The sequence below is a fragment of the Colossoma macropomum genome, unplaced genomic scaffold, assembly GCF_904425465.1.
Source record: "Colossoma macropomum unplaced genomic scaffold, Colossoma_macropomum, whole genome shotgun sequence".
Classification (NCBI taxonomy): Eukaryota; Metazoa; Chordata; class Actinopteri; order Characiformes; family Serrasalmidae; genus Colossoma; species Colossoma macropomum.
The window spans coordinates 7972388-7995499 of NW_023494787.1; the positions used below are offsets into that span (position 1 = coordinate 7972388).

Here is a 23112-nt window from a genome sequence, read left to right on the forward strand (position 1 = left end):
CAAAGAACAACAGCAACAATAACAACAGCAATGCTGAAAATCCTGCTTAATACAGTGAAAATCCCCCCATTCACTGAACCTCTTCTAAACCCTCAATCCATTTATTCACTCCACAATCAGCCTTTAGCCAGGAGTCATTGCTGATTTTTAATGATCACCAGTAGATGGGGCTGGAAAGCTTTAGTGCAGCTCATGCAGCTGAACTCTGAACAGTTTCTATTCTTTTTCTATTGATGGTTTAGATCAGGATTTGTGCAGTTCATAGTATTCCGATGACATCATGCATTCACGCTGCCACCATTTTAGTAGGCAACGTCAAGTTTACTCAGGGGTCCAGTGGTGGTTTGTTATGAGATAACAAAGCCATAACCAATACAACTAAGGCAGAGAACTGCAGTTTTCATTTTATTATTAATACTGCACATTAGCACACTAAATAGTATGCAAAAATAGTGCATATACCAGTGTACTCATTTGTGTAGTGAGTGGTACAGAAGTATAGAAGTGTGTGGTTTGGGAAGCAGTGTTAGATCAGCCAGTGAGATGTGTTCAGCAGTCAAGCAGCTCCAGCAGCTGATTATAGCTCTGCTGTGCTGCTTGTTAGCTTTTTTGTTTTTGCCAGCATTCTGTCCAACCTTTGCCAAGCTTGCCCAGTCTAGCAAAAGTTGCAGAAGAAAGGCATTTGTGGACGAGACATGAATACAATTGAATTTAGTTGACTTTTTGTAAAACAATGACTGACTAGCATCTTTAATTATTCACAACCATCTATAAGCACTACCTCTTCCATCAAGTGCAGGAAAAACTCTTATAAAACCCCCCAACAAACCTGCTGCGAAAACTGTGATGGCGGTAAATTCATCAGAATTATTAAACTGAAAGTGTAATTTAAATGCTGATGTGCTCATACATTTTAATTTCATTCCTGAAGCTAAAAAAGGTTTTGGATAACATTATGTGAAAGACAGCACTCAATGTTATAACAGGCTAGAGTAAGCTAAACCTTATCTAGTTTGCTGTATTTGCTAAGATCCATTTTTATATCATGTCTAATGACAAATGATGTTACACAACAACGATGAATGAATATTAAATGTATGAAATTTCTAAGCTGCAGTGTAACATTAGGAGTTAGCTCTATCTATAGCTCATCTGAAAGGGTAGCTCTCGTTATACGAGAAAATCTTCTGCTTTAACGCCCAGTGACTTGAAAGATTGTCTTGGTTTGATAAATGTAAACATGGCCTCCAGAATCATTTGTTTGTGCTTTAAATTGGTCTACATTCACATTTTGGCTATTAGTTTGACAGGCAAAGCAACGGTAACTAAGAGAGGTGGGCCAGATTTTTGCAAACAGTTAATTCAATTTGAAATAACTGAAAATAGGCATGCTATGCTCACCCTGTTGTTTGGAGAAAACCTTCCTTTGCCGCTGCAATCGTGGACCTCTCTCTATTACCGGGTTAAAGAATGTCACCTGAAACACAAACACAAACACACACCAAAGAGTTATAACCCATGTGTTGCACCAGAGAGCACGTATATCAATGAACAGTAGGCCCTGTGGTTCTAGTTTCCCCCGTTCCACCTGGATTCTCCAAGGTTGAGCAGTGACGGAATACATTTAACAACATTATGCAATCAGGATACAAAAAAGGGTAACTGGATTCTGTTGTAGTTCCAGAAAAATAACAGTAATCAAATCATGTGCACTATAAATTTAGGGTAACTACCAGCAGGATTACATTCAAACCTTTTTGGAAAGGGTGGGGTTGCCACCAGCAGACAATTCTGAAGAATCCCACGTCCCCAGCAGCAGTCCGCTGTTTATTCGGCCAATATATAGACATTTTATTAAGTTTTATAATTTTATTGGCAGAACTAAGATCTGCAGCGAAGCAGTGAAAATATATTTTAATCACTCTGTTTTCCCATGTCGCCAAATTCTACAGCAGCAAAATGATCTGGAAGTAACCTCTTTTATTTTGGTTTGCGTCAATGTAAAATTGTACAGTTTGAATAGCTATATATCAAGCTTGCTAATGTGCTGAAGTGAGCTAACATCAATGTTATCTAACGGTTCATACAGGTCAATGGAATCTGTGTGGGACAGAAGGGTATCGAAACGTGAAAAAAGTCTTGGGAGCAGTAAAGTTGGTTTCAACTAAGGGACCATATACAAATTACTTTACAACATCATTCAAGTTCAAGCACGACACACCAATATGAAGACTTATGAGCCAATACAGCAGACAGAATATAAATGATGGTCAGAATTTTTGAACGGCCTCTATTTTTCATTATTTTTGATGAATGGTCTTGAAAGATGTGCAACAGATTGACCTTTTGACTTTGGTAAAAAGTCACCTATAATCTAACATTTTAAAATGTTTGTGTTTGCATTATGATAAGTTAAAGTCGTTTTGTGGAAATGTTTTCTCTCTTTTTTATTTAATTATAATGAATTAATAAAGGAATACGGTGTAACAGAGATTAGGTTACTTAATATTAGAAATCCTTTGGATTAGTTTACAAATTACATTTTTAAGGAGTTATCACTGATCTGTACTGAAATACATTTTTAAAGTAACCCTCCCAACTCTGAGTATATCTCTCTGTGTGTCTGTGATTTTTTTACACTTCCCAAAAAAAAAGAAAAACAGGTTTTGCTCTAAAGCTACGTAATTTTTTTAACTGAAAAGGCAAAATGACTGTTTAATTACTGAGGTTAAGTTAAAGTAATAAGAAAATTCTTGTTACATACAGGAACTTACATATATAATACATATGAGACATTATTAGTACATACATGTACTTAAATATATACTGATGAGACAACATTATGACCACCTGCCTAATTTGATGTTGCTCCTATGCATGCTGCGAAAACAGCTCGGATCCACAGAGGCATGGACTGTACAACACCTCTAAAGGTGCCCTGTGGTATCTGGCACCATGACATTAGCAGCAGATCCTTTAAGTCCTGTAGGTTGTGAGATAAAGCCACCACATAATGGACTAGTTGTTCTAGCACCTCAAACACATGATCCACTGAACTGAGATGTGTGGAACTCTTCGTCATGATCTCTTCATCACGTTCCTCAAACATTTCCTGAATAATATGTGTAGTGTCGAATTACTCTGCTGAAAGAGTCCACTGTCAACTGGGAATACCATTGTCATGAAGTGGTGTACCTGGTTTGCAACGATGTTTATGTAGGCGGCATGTATCAGACTGACTAAGGTCCTCCAGTTCTTGAAGATCCAACTGACCAAGGTCCAGTTCCGATGCTCACATGCCCACTGTAGGCGCTTTCGATGGTGGACAGAGGTCAGCATAGGCAGTTAGACCAGTCTGCAGCTACGCTGCCCCACATGCAGAAGGGTGCGATGTACTGTGTGTCGTGAGACATTCCTCCCATTACCATCACTTCTGTGACTTGGGCCACAGTAGTCCTTATGTCGTTTTGGACCAGATGTTGCCCTCACATATTGATGAGACTTGGGTGCCCAACACCCTGTCACTGATTTGTGGTTGTGGTCCCTCCTTGGACCACTGTTGGTAGCTACTCACCACTGCTGACCAAGGGCACCCCTTTCGAAAATGTTCTGACCCAGTTATCTGGCCTTAACAGTTTTGCCCTTGTCAAAGTCCCTCAGGTCTTCACACGTGCCCATATCTCCAACTTTCAACACGTCAGCTGATCGCCTACCTCCTAATATATCCCAGAGCTTGACATGCGCCGTTGTTAAAAGATAATCAAAATTATTCGCAACATTATTGGTCATATGCTCATAATGTTTTGGCTCATCAATGTATATGCTAAATGCGGTACGTACTATTACGTATAGATACCCCATGTGCCCGTGTATTAAAACATATCTTTGTGTGAGTGTGTGTACCTCAGCGAGCAGTAGGCCCTGTGGTTCTAACTCCAGCTGTATTCTGTGTCTCTGGTTGTCCAGGAAATCCTCTAGTTTGAGGTACTTTAGACCGCAGAGAGAGCGATAATCCCTCCAGTAAACAGCTATCTCCATCTCTCTGGACTGAGAGAGAAACACACACTTATTATACACACTCAGACACACACAGATATATACTCTCCAATAAAGCACACACACACATCCACATACCCTCTCCAGTTCTAAAGTAAAGCTCTGGTCCCACGCCTGTTCTCCTACTGTCCTCCAATTCGTCTGACCAACCACCGTATTCTCCAGCTTTAACACAGCACTGACCTCAGCTGAGAACACATACATATACAGATATGAGCACAGAGATACGTGAGTATTTTTATTAGGGCTGCAATAGCATGAAAAATAATGAAAAATATCAACGATAGGAAGAAAATCTCAGTACATATTTTGACTGAGATATGCATTGCTTTTTACAACAGTTGGTTCTGATTGCAAAGTTATTTATTTATTTACTTTTAGTAAATTTAATTGCACCACAAATCATTAAGTAATGTCTTAACTTGTAACAACTAACACATACATCGCTTTACAATGGTTTTAACATGATCAGAACCATCTGTAAACGTGCAACCATGGAAACAGCTGCAGCCATAGAAAATAACCAGTATAGGAGAGAATGATGTACTGAATAAAACTGACTACTTGTAGCCATTGCCTGTTTATTCTTTATTATTTCCTAACTAACAAATATGTAGCTTTTTCAAATGATGGTTTCTGGCCAGCCAACACAACAGCAGCACCAGTTTAGACATTTTGGCAGCTGCTGAGTCTCACTTAACAGGAGCTGCAGGTGTTAGCTTCAAGTTTGGAGTTAGAACCAAGGTGATAATTAGAATTACAACATGTTGCATTCAGTGTTGCCAGCTTAATTAACTAAAGTCATGTTTTGTGTTTTTTGTGCTCACTATGTGGTTTCCATTAGTTTCCCCAGCATTTACATCTGCTTAGGAAGAAATGTAAATATTTAGTAACTACTAAGCTCAATGTTAAATCTACAGCATTTAGTGGTGGAACGTGTTTGGATTTAGTAATACATAAATCTGAAATTAGTAAACATTTACTGGCAACCAGCCTTCATTTGAACTTATAACCAGTGCAACCGGCCCCTGTTCTATAAAAGCAATATAACTCTTGTGGTCCTCTGTATCCTGAATGACACCACAGTTGTGATTCTGTTGTAGGCAGATTTAAATCCAGATCATTTAATATTCTTTGGTTTACATGAATACATTGATTCACAGAAACGTTCATCTGGTTGGTAGGGATGGTCACAGCACACAGTAAAAAACAATGTGATTGGTTAAAGGGCTCATTTGCATATTGCCTTCAGCCATCAGTATTGCCAAGGCCAAAATCATGATAATAATTAACAAATCTTATATATTGTGCAGGCCTGATAGTTCCTCATCTACCCACAAAAATAGCGCATGTGCACAAATACAAATTTGCATATGCCTTGGAGTTATTCTGCTTGAATCTTTAATAAGTTACTCATCTACACAGACACACACACACACACACACACACACACTCACAGGATAGCTCATCTGTTTTACTGGGTGTTTTGAGGCTGAGGCTGCTGTTGCGGCTGTACAGGCCAAGTTTAAAGGGCCGTCCGTCTCCAGGGCTGAAGCTGGGTAAAACCACAGCGGAGCTTCTACTGCGGCCAGGAACGACCTCTAACAGACCAACACAGCCCAACAAGCGCACCTGCAGAGTCCCTATGGCACCGAAAAAGAGAGAAAGAGAGAGAGAGAGAGAGAGAGAGAGGGGTGGGGGTTATAAATCTATATTTACTATTTGAGTATTAACCCTTAAAAGTCACTGTTATCCCTAGTAATAACAAAAGATTGTTTAATTTCTGCAAATGTCAAGAAGTCTAACTGTAGTAATAATTATGTAGTTAATTATGTAATTACATAATTACATATAAATAGGAATAAAAAGAATTTGGCTTTTTAGTAGCTCAATCTAACATACTGGAATATACAATACATAGAAAATAATATTTATTATATACATAATAAAAAATTTAAAAAAGGTAAAATATTACCTGTGAGGGGGGATGGTTTGCTGAGGGTGCTGTACTGGTTATGGACGTATGGGGAGCCATGGTGTGCACTGAACGCTGAAGAGGAGGCTAAAATCAGCTCCTCTTTAATCAGACACGCTTTAGGGTGATCTTCTGGCAACTCCACCAACCGTTGCTCCAGAGACTCCTTCAACAGATCTAACCGCTGAGACGCCTCACTCAGCCTGCACTGAGCCTACAGAGAGAGAATGGGGGAGTGAGAAAGTTAAAGACAGAAAGGGGAGAAAAAAGGCAGAAGTAGGTAGATGAAAAAGAAGAGTGCAGCGGAAATAGGATAGAACTGGAAGGAGAAAGCTTGAGAACGAACTTTGCATTGGCTTGACAAAGTCAAAGTTGTGAAATCCCCAGTGGTAGCTCAGGTGTTGCTATGTTAACCCAGGCAGTTGCTAAGACATTGCTAGGCCATTGCTATGGTATCCCAGGTGGTTTCTAAGGTGTTGCTAGGTCATTGGTATGTTATCCCAGGTGTTTGCTGGACTGTTACTCTCCCAGGTAGTTGCTAATATGTGTGTATGTACATGTGATAGTATCTATGTGAGTCTGTATGTAACTCTTAAGAATAACGGCTTCACCCAGCACTGTAAGTCTAAGGTGTCTGTTATATAGGCCTGTACATTTTTAATCAAGGGCGTTTCATACATTTTGGGTGCTGAGGTGCTTAGAAATTAAAGAATAAATATCTGTTTTATTTATTATAATTACTATTTCCTGTTATATACTAACTATTTTTTCATTATTTGTTTGACATATGTCTGTGAAATTATATCTGTCACTGTGTTTATGCTGCTGGATGCCATGTGGTTTCCAAACTTATCAGATTCAGTGCACCTCAGCCAAACAGCAGCGCAAAAAATACTGGCTCACGGCTCTGGAGAAACTGCATTTGACCAATTGAGTGATTGTTGTTAGGCAAAATTAACACACTGCTTGCTGGTTGCGATACAGTTCTGCTGGTCTTGCGCTGTTTGTTTCTAGATTGCTGTGATGTGCTTGATGCTGATAATATGTGTTGTTCAGCTGTTTTGCCAAGTGTTTTTGTTGTATGCACCTCATGGATCTGGCTTGTAACTAAGTTTAGCAGGCTGAAGGTTCTCCACAAGGAGTAGAGCTCTTAGCACCAAAATAGCTTTTGTGTGCTTCATTAGAATGAAAGGACTTGTGTGCATCATTAGAAGGGTTATGGAAACAACTACAATTATAAGGAACATTAATTTCATCAGGTAGGTTGATATGCAGCATGGGTCCTACTGAAGAGTTGAACTTAGCATCAGTAACACAGTGTGGATAGGGAAAGGCAGCGGAGTGTGGTATGAGAATGGGCTACTGTGTTAGAGTGATGAAAAACAGCACTGCCCTCCTAATTGGCAAAACTACTGTTGTAATATGTTAATGTAAAATTATTGTGGGCACACTGACGTGGACATAGACATCTGCTCCCTGATTGACAGTGTATGAGTATGTGTATGTATGTATGTGTTTCTTCACCTCTGTTATGGCCTTCTTATCTTGAGCCTTCCCAGCTCCCAGCAGCCTCAGCATGTTCTTGGCCCCTTCTGCCATGGCATGCTCAACACGGTAATGATGCCACAACTCCTCTATCCTCAGCTCCACACCACACAGGTCTACAAAGAGAAATTCGTCTTGGTGAAACTGGTGTTCAGTGCAGAACACAAGTATCAAATAAATATGAACATAATACGAAAAATACATACATTAAATGTAAAAGGTGTTTACAGCAATATATAGTACTGTATGAAGTCTGATGCACCTGAGAAAAGAGATCTGTAAAGCCAATTATCTGGCAGTGTTCACAAAAACATTAACATTAGAATAAAAACAAATAAATAAATAAACAATATGTTGTGTTTCTATGTCTGTTTGTTCAGCCATTTTCAAACCTCCCCTCAAGGAAATCCCATATTTACAGTTACCATCCAACACTAGTGTATCTAATTAATATTTTATTAAATTAAATCAGTTACATTTCTGTACTATTGAAGTGTAATTACATAATTACATATTTAATATGGTGAGTTACAATGAATTCCATTTACACTGAATTTACATTGTGTACAGACAAATATTGCACTTTTTACTGCTTGTTCCAAAGTCAAAAAATGACAAAAATATGGCAAAAATGAAAAAGATCACAAAATCTCTAGTTTTCTACATACAAACACAAATGTGGTTTGTCTAATATCTGCATTTTCAACAGAATTTCTCTGCTTGTTTCAATGAGCTGTGAGTGATAGTTAATGAATATACTATAAATTAGTTAATATAATAGAAAATTACACTATGGTTTTGTTAAATCCTGTAAAAACAGGTAAGGCTAAACCTGCCTGTAGACTTTACTAATCCAGCCCAGCTATTCTTAACCAGCCGCTGAGATGCAATGCAAGGAGCAAAAAAAAAAACAAAAAACAAAAAAAACAAAAAAAGACCATTAGAGTGCATTAAAGCTTTACGCAAATTTAGCTCACCGCGTCCACCGCTACCATGCCATCAATTTCCTCTTCCTCTCTATTTCCCTCCATCTCTCTTTCTCCCTCACTGACTTCACTCTTTCATGCCATTCCCCACTTTCTGCCTTTGCTTATCTCTCCGTTTTCTGTACTTTCTCTCTTCTATCTTCCATTGCTTCATTACCATTCGTCCCTGCTCCCTCTCTCTCTCTCTCTCTCTCTCTCTGTCATCCCTGTTCTCTGTCTCTCTCTCCTTCTTTTTCCCTCTCTGGTTTCAGTGTAAGGATATGAACTCAGCTGTCAAAAGAAGTTATGAGAGAAAGAAGGAAAAATGAATGAATGAAAAAATGAAAAACAGACAGAGAAAGAGATATAAAGGAAAAAGAGACAACTGTCAGAATTTTTCGGCCAGCGTTCAGGATGATAAATAAATGTTATTGATGTCATACACGCTTCTTTTTATAGTTATGCAATTTTATGGTCATGCCATTAAAACTGATGTAGAACTGAAGTAAAGTGAATGTAATTAAATTTAATTTAACTGAAGAAAGGAAAGGAGTGAAAGGAGGCTGACTCATAACTCGCTACGGGGACAGTAAAATATGCATCAACCTGACTGTTAAAGAGAGGAAGAGAGAAAAAGAGCAATACACAGAGAGAGAGAGATAAAGTGAGAAATATAAAAAGAGAGAGAGAAAAAGAGTGAGAAAGAGTGAAAGAGTGAGAGAGAGGAAAAGTGAGAGAGATTTGAGAATGATATAAAGAGAAAGAGACAAAGAATGAGTGAGATAAAGAGAAAAAATGGGGGAGTGGAGAGAGTGTGGAAAAAAGACAGACAGAGATGAAGAGAGAGAGAGAAAGCAAGAAAACTAAGAGAGAGAGACAGGGAAAGAGAAAGAAACAGAGAGAGAGAGATCGAGAAAGAAGCAGAGATAGAGAGAGAGAGAGAGAGAGAGAGAGAGAGAGAGAGAGAGAGAGAGAGAGAGAGTGAGTGAGTGAGGGAGGCAGAGAGGAAATGAGCAGCAGAATGATTTAAGGCTGAGACAAATAAAAACATCACAAACATGTCCTTATCTCTAAAACAGTGACCACTTAAAGACAAATAAGCGCCCACTACAAACACAACACAGCAAAACCACACCTGGTATAATGTGCTCATGAACATCTAAAATTAATAACATCAATAAAAACATCAAAGAAGGAAACAATACAGAAAACACATTGCTGTCAGAAGTGGGACCGCCCCCCAGTGGCCAGGGAATAGCGAACCTGTAGCGAACCTATAGCGAAACAACGGAAAGCCCAGCCAAGGACTGCAAGGGAGAGTAGTACCGCGAAAGTGAGCGGTGAGAAGACGGTGGATGAGGCAGCACAACGAGACTTGACGGTGGAGCCTGGCTGGAGAACGGCAACCATCCACAAGAGCCTGCCGGCAATTGCCAGACTCTGTAACCCTGCACCATGCCCCTGCACGCCCAGGGACTCTCTGCCCAGACTTTGTGGGGTTGCTGAGACAGCTCCTTTTGAAGAGGGGAGCAACGTAGTGTCCCAGTACCACCTAGTTTGGCAGTGGATGCGTGGGAGGCAAGTCCATGCAGAGTGGAAAAAGCAGAGCACCACAGATACCGCTGTGGCAGTGTGAGATACTTAAAAACATGCAAATAGTTGTTGCTGCTTGGACATCATAGGGGTTGCAGTGTTTGTTGCTGTGCAGGGCTGCGGGGCTGGATAGTGGAGTTGTGGTCTACCAAGTAATGTGTGGCTGTTGATGACCCGCCCTACTTCTCGGCCATTCAGCCAACATTGGCGCCGGGCTTCCCTGCTGCATGGCTAATAAAAGAGCACTGTTTGAAGTACTGTGTCCCCCGTCTTCTTCTTCTTCGCTGACACCACAATATTTTTACCAAAGCAGTAGGAGATGATACTGTGTATACAGACAGATATGCAGATAGACAGAAGGGAATTGGAGGAAAAGCTATAGCTCAGCATAAAGTGAAATGCAGTTTTCATGATGCTAGCAGAGAAATACTTGCATGAAGTGAGTTTCTGGCCTTTGCTTTTACTAAATGTTAGCATCCACTGCAAAACTACAGAAGCAAAGCTCCACTGCAAAACTACAGAAGCAAACTTTAGACAATGAACAAGTCTTGGACAATCATTTACATTTGGGTTAAGGGGGAAATTGTGTAAATTTCACTTTCTGTCAAACTAGCACTTTATAAGTTGGACATCACAAGGCCCCAGTCACACTATGTATTTGCAGCTTGCGTTGCCTTACAAATGGGCGTGATCGAGGCTGGTGTGAAAGACTGGAAATTAAAAAACATCCTCCATGTTTGTGCAGTTAGCAAGCTAGCTAACTTAAACAGTTAACCATAAACAGTAACAACACACAGTGAACACACTCATATCAGATGATTACATACTTGTGGGAGTTTAGAGCTGAGTTGTACTAAAAAAGTAAAGACAATATAACCAAGGAGCTAACATAGTCGTTGGCAAACTGGCAGATTTGCCCTACCATAAACAGCAAAAAACACAAACACATTAGATGACTATATTAGATAGCTATATACTGCAAAAAACTGTAGATAACTGGTATGGTTGGCTGCAGCGGGGTGACTTGTGTGTAGTTGCAGTTAGCCAAAGAGCTAACATAGCCATCAGCAAACTAGCTAACTTGCTTACCACAAACAGTAAAATCACAGAAGTAAAGATAATAGAGTTTCCTGATTGCATATCATGCAGTCTCTCTTTTACATGTTTATCCATAGCTCATGAGAAAGAAATGGTAAAAGGTTCATGCTTAAATTAGCATTTCCTTCATTTTGGAGGTTCAGTGCCATGAAGGGTCACCAGAGCCAGTTTGTAGGAAGTCTTGCCACTTCATATTTCTCCTATTATACCATAACTGCATGACTGGCTCTAGATGGTGCCTGCAAGCGAGTCTTTTATGAATGGGGGAGAATGGAACTACACAGCTAAAAATGAAACATTTTTCCAGACATTTCTGTGAGAGCTTCCTTTTATTTTAGATCCTTTAATTTTGGAAATGTATTCCCCTCAGAAGTCTGCAATGCTCCTCACTTATCACTGTGAATCTTTAATTAATGTAATTTTGCTCACTGGTATTCGCTGGCAAACACAAGTGTGACTGAACCTTAAGAAAGGCCGACTGTTTAAATGTCTCTGCTCCCAGACTGGACATACTTCACCCAATGATACCAAGTGCACTGGAAAAAGTAATGCATTGAATTTACTTGATTCAAATGTGTACATTATTTCCACATTAAGATATAATAAATATGTATGTAATATATTCATGTGGAAATGATACACATATTTGAAACAAGTAAATTCAGTGCATTACTTCTTTCTGATCTGGCTACAGACTCCGTGGAAGCAGTGAAAGGTGGTGGAACGGGACATTTACCCTGTGAGTCGTCTGAGTGCTCTGTGGCCTGCATAGCTTTGCGGATCTGCATGCGGATGATGTCAATCTTGGTCTTGCTGTCCTGAAGCATCTGCTGCGCAGTCTGCAGCAACTTCTTGTCCTGAGAGAGAATAACAGCAGGCACGTCAGAAACCAGTAGACTAGTGGAACCAGTGGAAATCTGGGCATACAGGTAAAAAACCCTAATCTTCAGTGAGCATCCAACTGCATAATCAGTATAGAGTTACTAGTCTGGGTGGAAAAGCCTGGGGTGGCACCTGCTCTCAGCAGCCCCCCAAAAAGCTGGTAGTTCATAGGTCATTAGATTGGCAATACTGGATGGCTACATTTATTAGAGGGTTTGACGCAGTTTCTTTAAAGGCGTTTGTGAAATGTATGGCATAAGCCCACAGCATAAGTGACATGATCTGGTCTCTTAGGCTGTTTTCAAGCACAACAGAACCATTTGAGTAAAACAAAGCTATGTCAACTTTGATTTTTTAAGAAATTTCAATGTGTGTAAACTCTAAACATTTGTTATTACACTCTCATAAAGGTGGGTATACAATTTTTAAAAACATCATTTCAGATTTGAACAGGTAAGTAAACAGCATTTACATCCATTTACCCTCCTCTACATCCCTAGTTATACCACAAGACACACGTATTAGTGACTTAAAGCTTTGACAGTAGACATCTTGTAAAATCTTAAGACAAACAGTAATCCTCCTTCATCTATTATAACTGTCAAATTTTGAAGAACTCCTCACAGGGCTCAGTTTTAAAGGCTTATCTTGTCAATTCTAGTTCTTACAACAAACGAAAAAGAGAACGATAAAGAGAACTTTTTGAAGAATTACATATAATCGTTTTTCTTTTTTCTTGCTCTACTGTTTTTTTTTGGCCTCTTAGTACGAGTGAAACCACACAAAAGGTAAGCTTATAGCCCTACGCTAATTTCGGTAGTTTTTGGTCTTTGTTTTCCATATGCTTAACCAACTATCTGTCCACTAACTCACTCAAACATCAAATTAGTCAGAATGCATATCTCTAATAATAATAATTAATGGCTAAAACCATTAGTTTGCTTGTCTATCCTTATCTATAAATCTAAAATCTGCCAACACTGAATTATGTAGCCTGTAGGCTTTCATCAACATTAATCTTGGTATTTTACATCCCTCTTCACCTCATTTTCATTTCTTATAAAACTGGTAAAGATTAGTCGTCCAGCAAAACATGAACAGTTCAAGTTTCTTGCAGCTTCACTGTATGCGGTCATAGGTGTGCATATACACTCCCTTGCAAAAAAAGGCCAAGTCCAAATGGCAAAACTTTAAGCTTTTAATGGTAACAACAAATAATTAGTTAAATAGATAAAAATAATAAATAGATATTAGTATGAGATATTCATTTCCTTTTGATTTACTTTATCAGGTTTTGTGGGTAACCTTGCAGGACATTTAGAGACTGAAGAGTCAATACTGTCCCACTCACCAGTGATGGCTTCAAACAGCTAAAAATCATTGCCAAGCTAATTTGTGTTTAATGTGAGACCAAATATTCTATATAGAGTCTAAATCTGGACACTGATCAGGTCAAAACCATTTGTGAAAATGTTTTTGCACAGGAGTGTATATGGAGTAGAAATGCTTTGAACAGCCAATCAGACTTCAGAACAAAAACTAGCCATTTAATAATATTCTACATTCTATGAGGTGGACTGGAACAGGACCTCTATCACTGTGGGAACTATGGGCGCTAATCCCACTCAACGTATTCTGATATGTATTCTGTCATTATATGTAGTTTGTAAATTATGTCGTTCTTAAAGCTTGGACCCACATACAAACCCTTAGGAGCACAGGCACAGGGCACACAGCCGTTTTCACCACACAAACATAACAGGCAGAAACTGACATGTGACAGGAAGGAAGTGACAGAAAAGAGATGCAGAAACTGCTCTCTTAAACTGATTTAACACACACTTTCTTTGAGTCAGCGGTTCCCAACGACATCGATTAACAAATACACAAAACGGCACACTGTGAAGAGAAGTGTTCTGAACAGGGCTTTGCGTTTGGACACTAAAAAAGAGTTGTGTGGTGATGTGATTTTTGGAGAACTGCACAAACAGAGCACAAACCAGACCACTTGAATTATAATAAGACAATTCTATTGGGTTTTATTAGTGCCATAGATTGGGGTGGAGTTCATTAGAGTGGTGTGTGAGAAGTTTAATGCACACTAATCCAACATGCTTGAAACCAAAACATTAGACTGGTGTGCCATATCTCTGCATGAAATCTCTAAAACTGTTTTTGTCTGGACATTCAGAAGCCAACAAGGGCAAAATTAGAATGCTGGAGAATGTTGGGTTTATTTGTGTGCATGCACATACAGTACTATGTAAAAGTTAAAAGACAACATTTTCATTTGTTTAACTTCCAGTCAAAATCACCAAAAATACAATATATATACATAACGTTAATTTTTTAGGAGATTTCTCTGAGTCGATTAGATATAAAATAATCCACCTGCATGAAGAAGGAGAAAGTCAAAGTAAAATACCCTGGCATTCAAAGAATTATTAAAAGATATAGAGAAAATGGGACTCCTAAGAAGCATGCAAGACCTGGTAGACAACCAACACTGTCCCCATCAAATCCACAGGTTTTATTGTCCATCTTTTGACTGTGAGAAAACTACTATGGGTCTATGGGTCTGCAAGGATGTGTAGCTGTCAAGAAGTTGTTACTGAGTAATTAAAATAGACAAAAAAGAAGAAAATTTGCACCAGAACACTCAAACCACACATCTGAGATATATAAGCTTTTCTGGACTATGAGTCTGAATGAAAATAGAATTGGAATTGGATTGTGAGAAGTAGAAAATACAACCAACTTCAAAGACTGAACTTTGGAAAAGTACCCTTGCAGGTCTCTGTAATAAAACCAATTGCTTCTAGTTACTGAGGTTAAAAAGGATAGTTTGAAAAAAATCTAATTTTTACAATTTCTAATTTATCCACTTATCCCAGAGCTAGTCAATCAGCCAAGTTTAGTGCCCAAATTTTGCTTCAAGGTCTGCACAAACTTGAAGAACTGGATGTGGTTAGAGCAGTTTAAGAGTAGTTTTGGAGACATATTAATGTAAAAGATTTGGGTGACTATTGACTTCTAGTGTTTGTTAGCAAAATTAGCCTTGCAGCACCAGAAGTAAACAAAAGAAGCAGTATTTGGACAAACATGTCTGTGTAGATGTAGTGCATTTAGGATAAGTAGAAAATTATGTAAATCTGAATTTTTCACTTAAACCATTTCTGTAAGATTAGGGTTAAATCAGGGGTTAGGCTTAGAAGTGTGTTATTTTACAGAGGCTTATGGATCATGACCGTATGTGTGTGTTACCTTAGTAGCTCCGTTAGCGTAGATGGGGATCATGTTCTCCGCCCCCTGTTTGACCTTCAGCTCAATATTAAGCTGTCTCTGCAGAGCTGTGATTCGGTCCTGGTTGGCTGAAGAGCGACCTGGTGTCCCCACAGACTGGAGGTCATCTAGGGGTCAAATATATTGTGATTGAGGGAAAAGCTTGCACTGATACTGAACAGTGATCCATCCGTATCATTCACTTTTAAAGCAGTGATTATACCAAAATATATGTTTTACAAGCAAGAAGGACCTAAACAGTAAGCCTCTTAAAATGTTTCCACAGTAAATTAATTCATGAATAAATAATGAACAATTATGCATCTGAAGCGATGATCCATGAAATTATTCTGGTTTAAAGACTTCATCAGACTAAATCCAGCCCTATATTACAGGTGGTTTTATTTCTAAAATGTCAATTTGGTATGACTTATACAGTTAGACACATTTGGATATCAACAGTTATTGTTTTTTGACTTGTCTACCACAGCATGTTGGAGTTTCCCGGGTGAAGAAAAACCCCCTTCACAACAGTTGGCCAGATCAAGAACACCTTACAATAAGTAGGCACCTGTGTCAAAAATTAAGAAAATACAGAGAGTTTACCGCAAGATGATTGGGAAACCACTGGTAAACCTCAAAAACAGGAAGACCAGATTTGCTCAAAAAAGGAACAACATCTTATGGACAAAAGAGACAAAGGTCAGTTTGTAGTAGAATGAAGGGACTCAAAAAGTATGGAGAAGGGAAGGAACTGCTCATGATCTAAAGCATACCGCCTCATCTGTCAAACATGGTGGAGGTAGTGCTATATGTTTGCAGTTTGAAGTATTAAAAATGTCAATTTAATTTATGATGACGTTAGTTTGTCCAATAACTTTTGAGTCCCTACAAATGGAGGACTATTTACAAAAATGATAGCAATTACTACATTGTTCACCCGATTTAGGTGTAAATACCCTCAAATTGAAGTTTAAAGGCTAGACTTTGAACACATATTATTGTATTTCAACTCCAATACACTGCGGCAGACAGCTTATATAACAGTAACTTTCAAGATCCACACATTTCTGGCCCTGACTGTATGCCAATTATTGCACATGTGCATATGTTCTGTAAGTGTAAAAACACTAAATAAGGAGGGTCTAAGAAGTATAGACCTATAAAAATTGTGTTTATTAACTTAAAACATATTTGGTAACGATAATTAATTATGTGTAACTTCTTTGAAACTCTTGTGTAAGTTATGCAGTTATAAGAATGAGAATATGTATGGACCCACATTAATAAATGTCTATATTGCGTGTGGTTCTTCATGTGGTTGACCTCCGTTCTCACCTTTGCTCTCGTCAGGACCCTTCACCATGATGTGAGCGTCAAGCTCCTGCAGCTGTGTGTGCAGTGTGTCCAGTCTGCGTTTAGAGGAGCGTAACTGGCTCTCCACTTGGTGTGCATTGCGTTTGTCGGTTGTCGCACGGCGCAGGTTCTCCGCCCCCTCCTTTATCTTCAACTCTTTCCGGATCTCTTTGCGGATCCGCTCCCGCTGCTCCTCCAGACGCTGCTGCACGCCACAGTCCGAGAAATCAGAGCTTGGGTCCAAACCCAGCTGTTCCAGCACCGAACTGCCAGGGTCTGTCTGAAAAACACACAAAAAACAAAGTTAAATCACAAGCACAGCAAAAAGGTATAAAATGAACACTTACTGCAAGGTTCTTCCATTCGAGTCCTGGAAGGGCGGTTTTCAGCACAGTTTGGACATTTCCCAGCTCAACCATGCTGGACACCAGACCCCCACGATCAAAACTGAAGAACCCTAAACTATGGTACTCGTATAAGCCCATGTTACACAGAAATGAATAAATAGGGAGCAAAATCAACACTGTACGTGTTAATTCAATACTGTAGACTTTGTTGTTAACCAAGTTGGTCCATAGTAGCTCTAATAGTCATGGTTCACCACTGCTGTTTGTATTGTGTTAATTGGAGCAAGGGTTATAACAAGGGTTATAAATAAACTCTGCAAGAGACCTGAATGAAATCTCTAGGAACAGTGATGAACATACCTGACATTAGGAGTATGGTCCATACCTCTATGATAATGCTAATTTCTACTAGTACCTCTATGGGAGTTCTAACAGGATGTTAGCACTAAGCGGAAGTGTGAACATTTTTCAGCCACTCCAGTTTAACCGCGGATATTGAAAGCTTTTAAAAGAGATTACACATTTTGCAATAGACATTGCAACCTTTACATTTTACCTTCTATGCAGCAGTTTTAAAGTGAAGAAAAGTACCCTGGCATAAAACTGCTGCTGTCTGTCATTTTTATCAACCAACTGAAACCTGGTTAGGCTACCACTCGTATTTGTTGTCAGTGATGTATCTACTTTCAGAGGCCACTGAGTGATTTTTTTTCTCATGAAATCAAAATATGACTGGTTGATTCCACTGACATTTCCTAATTATGTTGGTAGGTCATCTAAGTTGTAAGGCCTATAGGAGAGATCACTTGGCTGTATCTGCCTAGATATCACAGAGAAAAAAAAAATCTGATTGGACAATAGTGGGTGATGTACATGCTTTTGTTTCTTGTTAGCCTGAGGATTTCCTTCTGTGCTTTAGCATTCATAAGCTCCTGAATTTTTAGTAAGGATTAAGTTGGGTTTCAGGGTTACATTTCACTCATATTGTCATTATAAGGTCAAGCTGATAAAAAACAGAGATATAACTTCCCAACTTGACAAACAAAGATATTTTTTATAGCCTTTTTGTTCATCTTTACCACATATGCCAATAATTCTGGAGGGTTCTGCAGCTCAGAAATAAATTCTGCAGGACAGTAAATCTCCAGAACATCCCTGTGGTGGGTTCTTCATTTCACACTGGTGGTTTTTATTGGGTTTAGCTTCAGTTAACATGAGTTCATTGGGAGTCAGATCATTCTGTTCATCTCTGCAGCTCAGTGCAGTACTGTGTATCTGCAGCAGCCCGACAAAGGCCTGAACACACTTTAACAGGGAGGTAATAGGTAGATTTGGTTTGCAGAAAATCAACAAAACATGTAACTAAACTGAGGGATGTTCAAATGTTTGCATCCAACTGCTTGAGGAAGAGAGGCGCATGCAGCAGTTCCATTTCCTAAACTCTGTATTTGGTCTCGCACAGCAGTTTTGTACATAACACATGAGAATGTGTCTGATCTGTGGCTGAAAAATGCTTAATACATCAAAGGCCTCAGTATTTTTTATTAACATACATTTTCCCCATATATTGTTTTTCTGTGGTTTGTGAACAAGTTACTGCTACATTAAGAGACTATGAATAAGCACATTCAGGTACTATACACTGGTTGTCATTACAGCCTTTCCGTAATTTATTAGAATAACAGTATCATTATATTGCCCACCTTGTTCAGGCAAAAGCACAGAGTGAATGGACTCAAACCTAATCTGGTCAAACTGAACCCTTGAGCCAACAGCTCACCACAAACCAGGGGCACAGCAATGGGAGCAGACTGATCACAGACCCACCCAATCCAATGGAGAAAGAATTTTGATTAATTTGCCATTTTTAAGTATAAATAAATAATGCAATTTGATTTGTTTTCCATGAGTGCTGTCATTGTATTATCACCAATCAAATTACTACACACTTCACTAAGCTCTGCCTTATTTTCTCAACCCTCCAATCAATGCACAGCAGCTGTTACTATCCAACATTACCCCAGGCACTCAGGTCATTATCAACACAGAGGTGTTTAAATTTGAAGCTCTACTTCATCTCCACTTTAAAATATGTACTGGGTGACGTTTAAAAGTGAGATTTTGTCCCGTAAAGTATGACATTTTATATCAAAAAAAAAACAACCATTTTTGTCAGTTTTCTGTTGTTGCCCGTTTAACTATAAAAGCCGAAATGGGCATTGTGAAAATTTCAAATCAAACATCTAACGTTACTTCAGTGAATCAAAGGCAAGACATGAATAGACCAAAAAACACTTATTACGCCCGCTGTGGCAATATGGTTTTGGCTTCAACGATTAGGCTTACATTTTCCAGTTAGCTGTAATGTTTTTTCCTGTCTCAATTTAGTTAAGTGGTGTTCATTGGACAAACGTACCTGTGGTGAGTGGACACATGCTTTCTAGTCCTTTTAGTAAAGGGTGTCACAGGGTATGTTGTGTTCATGTGAAATCAGTATTCTGCTTGATTGCAATAGGGGAAGAAAAGTTGAAGTACATAGGTCTATGACTACACAGGTGTCAAGAATAGGCTACATCCTGATGTATACCTTGTGGGACACTGGCACGTATGGAAGTTTATCTACCAAACTGGCCTACGCACTTTTTAACAAGCCTACCCGAAAATGTATTCTGTCTACTCCACTGCCACAAACTATAAAAGTTCACCTCGGCTTTAGACCTGTCAGGCCACAATGCATTACTGTAGAGTGTACACACACACAGCCTGAGTGCAGTACTGCAGATTGTGCTCATGGCAGAATGCATTAATGCAGGACTATAAGTGCACATGGGGGAGGAAAGTGGAAAACAGAGAGAGAGAGGAAGAAGAAGAAACATTGAATTCTGGACTAGAGTGAAGAGACTGAGGTATAAATAAGATGTTAGTGCAATTCGAGCCCAAACATTACTGTGAGTTTAATTAGCAATGAACCATCATTCTTTTTTTTAGCCAAAAGAAATGCACTAACATCACTGATTAAAAAGAAGCAAGAAGATAATCTTTATGCAAATGGCATTTTTTTTAACTATAAATAACTAAACTACACAATATGTGCAGTTTCTGTGTGGTAACCACTTTCAGGAAATATTGTTACTGATTACTGCTCTTTAAGAAATTGTAAAGCTATGACATATTCTGGTAATTAAAATTAGAGCAACCATTTATCCAGAGCTGGAAGTAAACATTTCGAGCATGTAGCGTGGTCACTAGCAACATTCAAAGGTTTTTAAAAATACTGTAGAACTGAAATAAAAGGCTAGTGGAACAATTTATCAATCTAACTGTGAAGAAACATATGATGCATGTAAAAGATTCAAAGTTAAAAGTTTATTTTGTGAAATATACAATTTATTTTCTCCACAATAATTCACACTCCCCAAAAGTAGCATTGTGCATAATTATAAAAATGAAACCAAAGTACACTTATAACCCATGCATGAAACCACACCAGCAGGATTTTGCGTATGGTTGCTGTCACAGAATAAGTAGTTTACTACCTGAAGGTAACGCTTCATTCTAAAAAGGGAAGCAAGAAAATGAGTCAGTAAGCACAGTGGGTGGTGCCTCAGCTTCTGAATCCAAAAACATTTTTGGGCTGTTTATTTTTTTCAGCAATAAAAAAATGGTTAAATCCGAAGTCATTGCTGGCTTTACATATGACATTATAGCCCCAGCTGAACAACTTTTGCACATTTTGTACATCGAGAGGCCCATTTGTTTACTGACATTTTGATTTGTTCTCTAGTATTTTAAGTACCTGATGTACTGCAACTACTAGAAACGCTAGAACTTAACCCCTTATACATGCCCATACACATACAACAAACACACACACACATATGTATATATATATATATATATATATATATATATATATATATATGTACATGCTCAAACACATATAAAATATATATATTTTATGTGTGTATGTATTCACACACATACATACATATATACTAATGTTTTTTGCATTCTCACAGGACTAATAAGCACACTAGCACATACAAAAGTACTGTCGTATTGTACAGCCCTTCCCTTACCATCAACTGTTCAGTTCACTTAAAGGTAAACTGAGGAAAGAGTTCGCCTGCAGGCATCTGACTTGCTTTAACTTCACTTATTAATGGTTCTTTTGAACAAATCAGTTTACGTTACACAATGTGGAGGAAATCAAACGGCTTCAGGCAAACGAATGTCCAACCTGAACTTGCATTTCACAGCTTGAAGGAACAAAAGTCTCAGGAAGACGGAAGAAATGTGCTTAATTAAAGATTTAAAAGGCTCAATCCTGCTGATGGCTGCTGTGATTGTTCCCTCTGTTCCCTCTTCAGGTGCTTAAAATGATAGTTAGGTGAAAAATCAAGTTCACACAATTTTCTTCTTATTCCAAACTGTAGTCAATCAGCCAAACATGTCTGGTGTCTGAAGTTTGCTTCTTTAGTTTTGCAGTGGAGCAACAAGGCTAATGTAGCTAACAAGTAATGGAAGCTTCTACACCCAGAGAGAAACGCTCAGAGTCTTAAAGGCTTAATGATTTCTGGGAACCAAAAAAGACTGGAATATCTGTAATTTTTGTTTAATTTATTTAACATAATCATTATGCTTTTAAACTTTTCAAATATTATAGATATTGTACATTATTATTTCATTGTTAAGTTTTAAATGATCCAATCAGAATTGTCTGTGATATCTAGGTAGATATAGCCAAGTGAGCACTCCCAAGGGTTAGGGCTTCAGGAGATGAACAGAAGGCCTAATGCACAGATTAACCACAAGATAAGAAAATAACTTTTGAATCAAGTGATCAGGTTTGATTTACAATGAGTGAGACCAATTTTGTGAGAAAAAACATTGTCCTAGGCCTTCTGGACGTCACAGACTGTGAACACAACCGTTAGCCGAACCAATGGGTTATTGTTAGAGATGGAGAACAGCAGCACTTCTTTGGCAGGGCTCTTAACTGAATGAGTCACTGTAAAACTGCTAAATGCAAGGTAACATTTATGTTCATATATCTGTTGAAAGCTTTAAATGAAACACTGAATGTCTTTTGACATGCTTCAAATGTCTGCGTTTAATCGCCAAAAAATGTTCATGCACATTCCCGTTAGCTTACCGGTAACATGCAACTAGAAATCTCATAGGAGCACCAGCAGAAATTAGCATTATCATAGAAGTGGGTGTTGTTTCTTGGTTTTTGACTGAGTTTTGACCTTTTTGGCCCAAACTGAAGGCCACAGTTCAACATCGTATGCCTCACATTAGCAGGCGACAGAGCGACAGGCAAACAGTCACCTCCTGTGGGAGATGGTGATTTGTAGGCAATCATAGACACTCGGGTCCGAGGTCCGCAACCTCTGCTCTGTGAACTTTTTGTTCCCGCTAGCATTTCATTTCTATTCCCAACAGAATCGTACAAAAAATAAAAGAGACACCTCAGCCTTGAACACACAAGAAACAAACTTGTTAGCAACACTTGCTTCAGACTGTGTTGAGACATTAAGTAATCTCAAAGGATTCTTACACTGTATAACCTACTGTTATCTACAAAACTGGTCAAAAGCATGTCCAGTAGCTAAGTAGCAGTAGCAGACACCTTAAAGCCTGTGTTTTGTCGGTACGTCTTTGAATAGTTTATGAAGAGCAATTGATTCTTCTGAGTTGTCCTAAATTTACTATATAATATATTGTCACTGTCCAAAGAAAAACATGTATCTCTAAAACAGCAATTCTGCAGCAGAAGACAAAAACATTCTTAACTTTTAATATAAGTTAGTGTAAAGAGGTTTTATTTAAGTGATTTGGGAACATTTCTCATGGTCTGTATATCATGAAATTTTCACACAGTGTAAAGCTGCTGTGTTCAAATGATGTCAAAAATCAACATAAAATGAGATACATGTTGTTTTCTTGACACATAAACTGGACTAGTCAGTTCAGAAAAACAACAGAGTGAGAAAGAGTTAATACCCTG

The 23112-nt window shown here is 38.6% G+C and overlaps 1 protein-coding gene across 3 annotated transcripts in view; it reads right to left on the reverse strand.

Annotated features, from left to right (window-relative positions):
- pkn1b (protein kinase N1b) overlaps positions 1 to 23112 on the reverse strand; it is a 75028-nt gene that overhangs the window by 14706 nt on the left and 37210 nt on the right. For all 3 annotated transcript variants that reach the window (XM_036566030.1, XM_036566029.1, XM_036566028.1), the window contains 9 exons: positions 16735 to 17032; positions 15379 to 15524; positions 11969 to 12089; positions 7556 to 7692; positions 6032 to 6245; positions 5514 to 5699; positions 4135 to 4244; positions 3904 to 4047; positions 1402 to 1477 (listed from right to left, as the gene is read on the reverse strand). In XM_036566030.1, the coding sequence (XP_036421923.1) occupies positions 1402 to 1477; positions 3904 to 4047; positions 4135 to 4244; positions 5514 to 5699; positions 6032 to 6245; positions 7556 to 7692; positions 11969 to 12089; positions 15379 to 15524; positions 16735 to 17032 (1432 nt within the window). The remainder of the gene's footprint in view (positions 1 to 1401; positions 1478 to 3903; positions 4048 to 4134; positions 4245 to 5513; positions 5700 to 6031; positions 6246 to 7555; positions 7693 to 11968; positions 12090 to 15378; positions 15525 to 16734; positions 17033 to 23112) is intronic.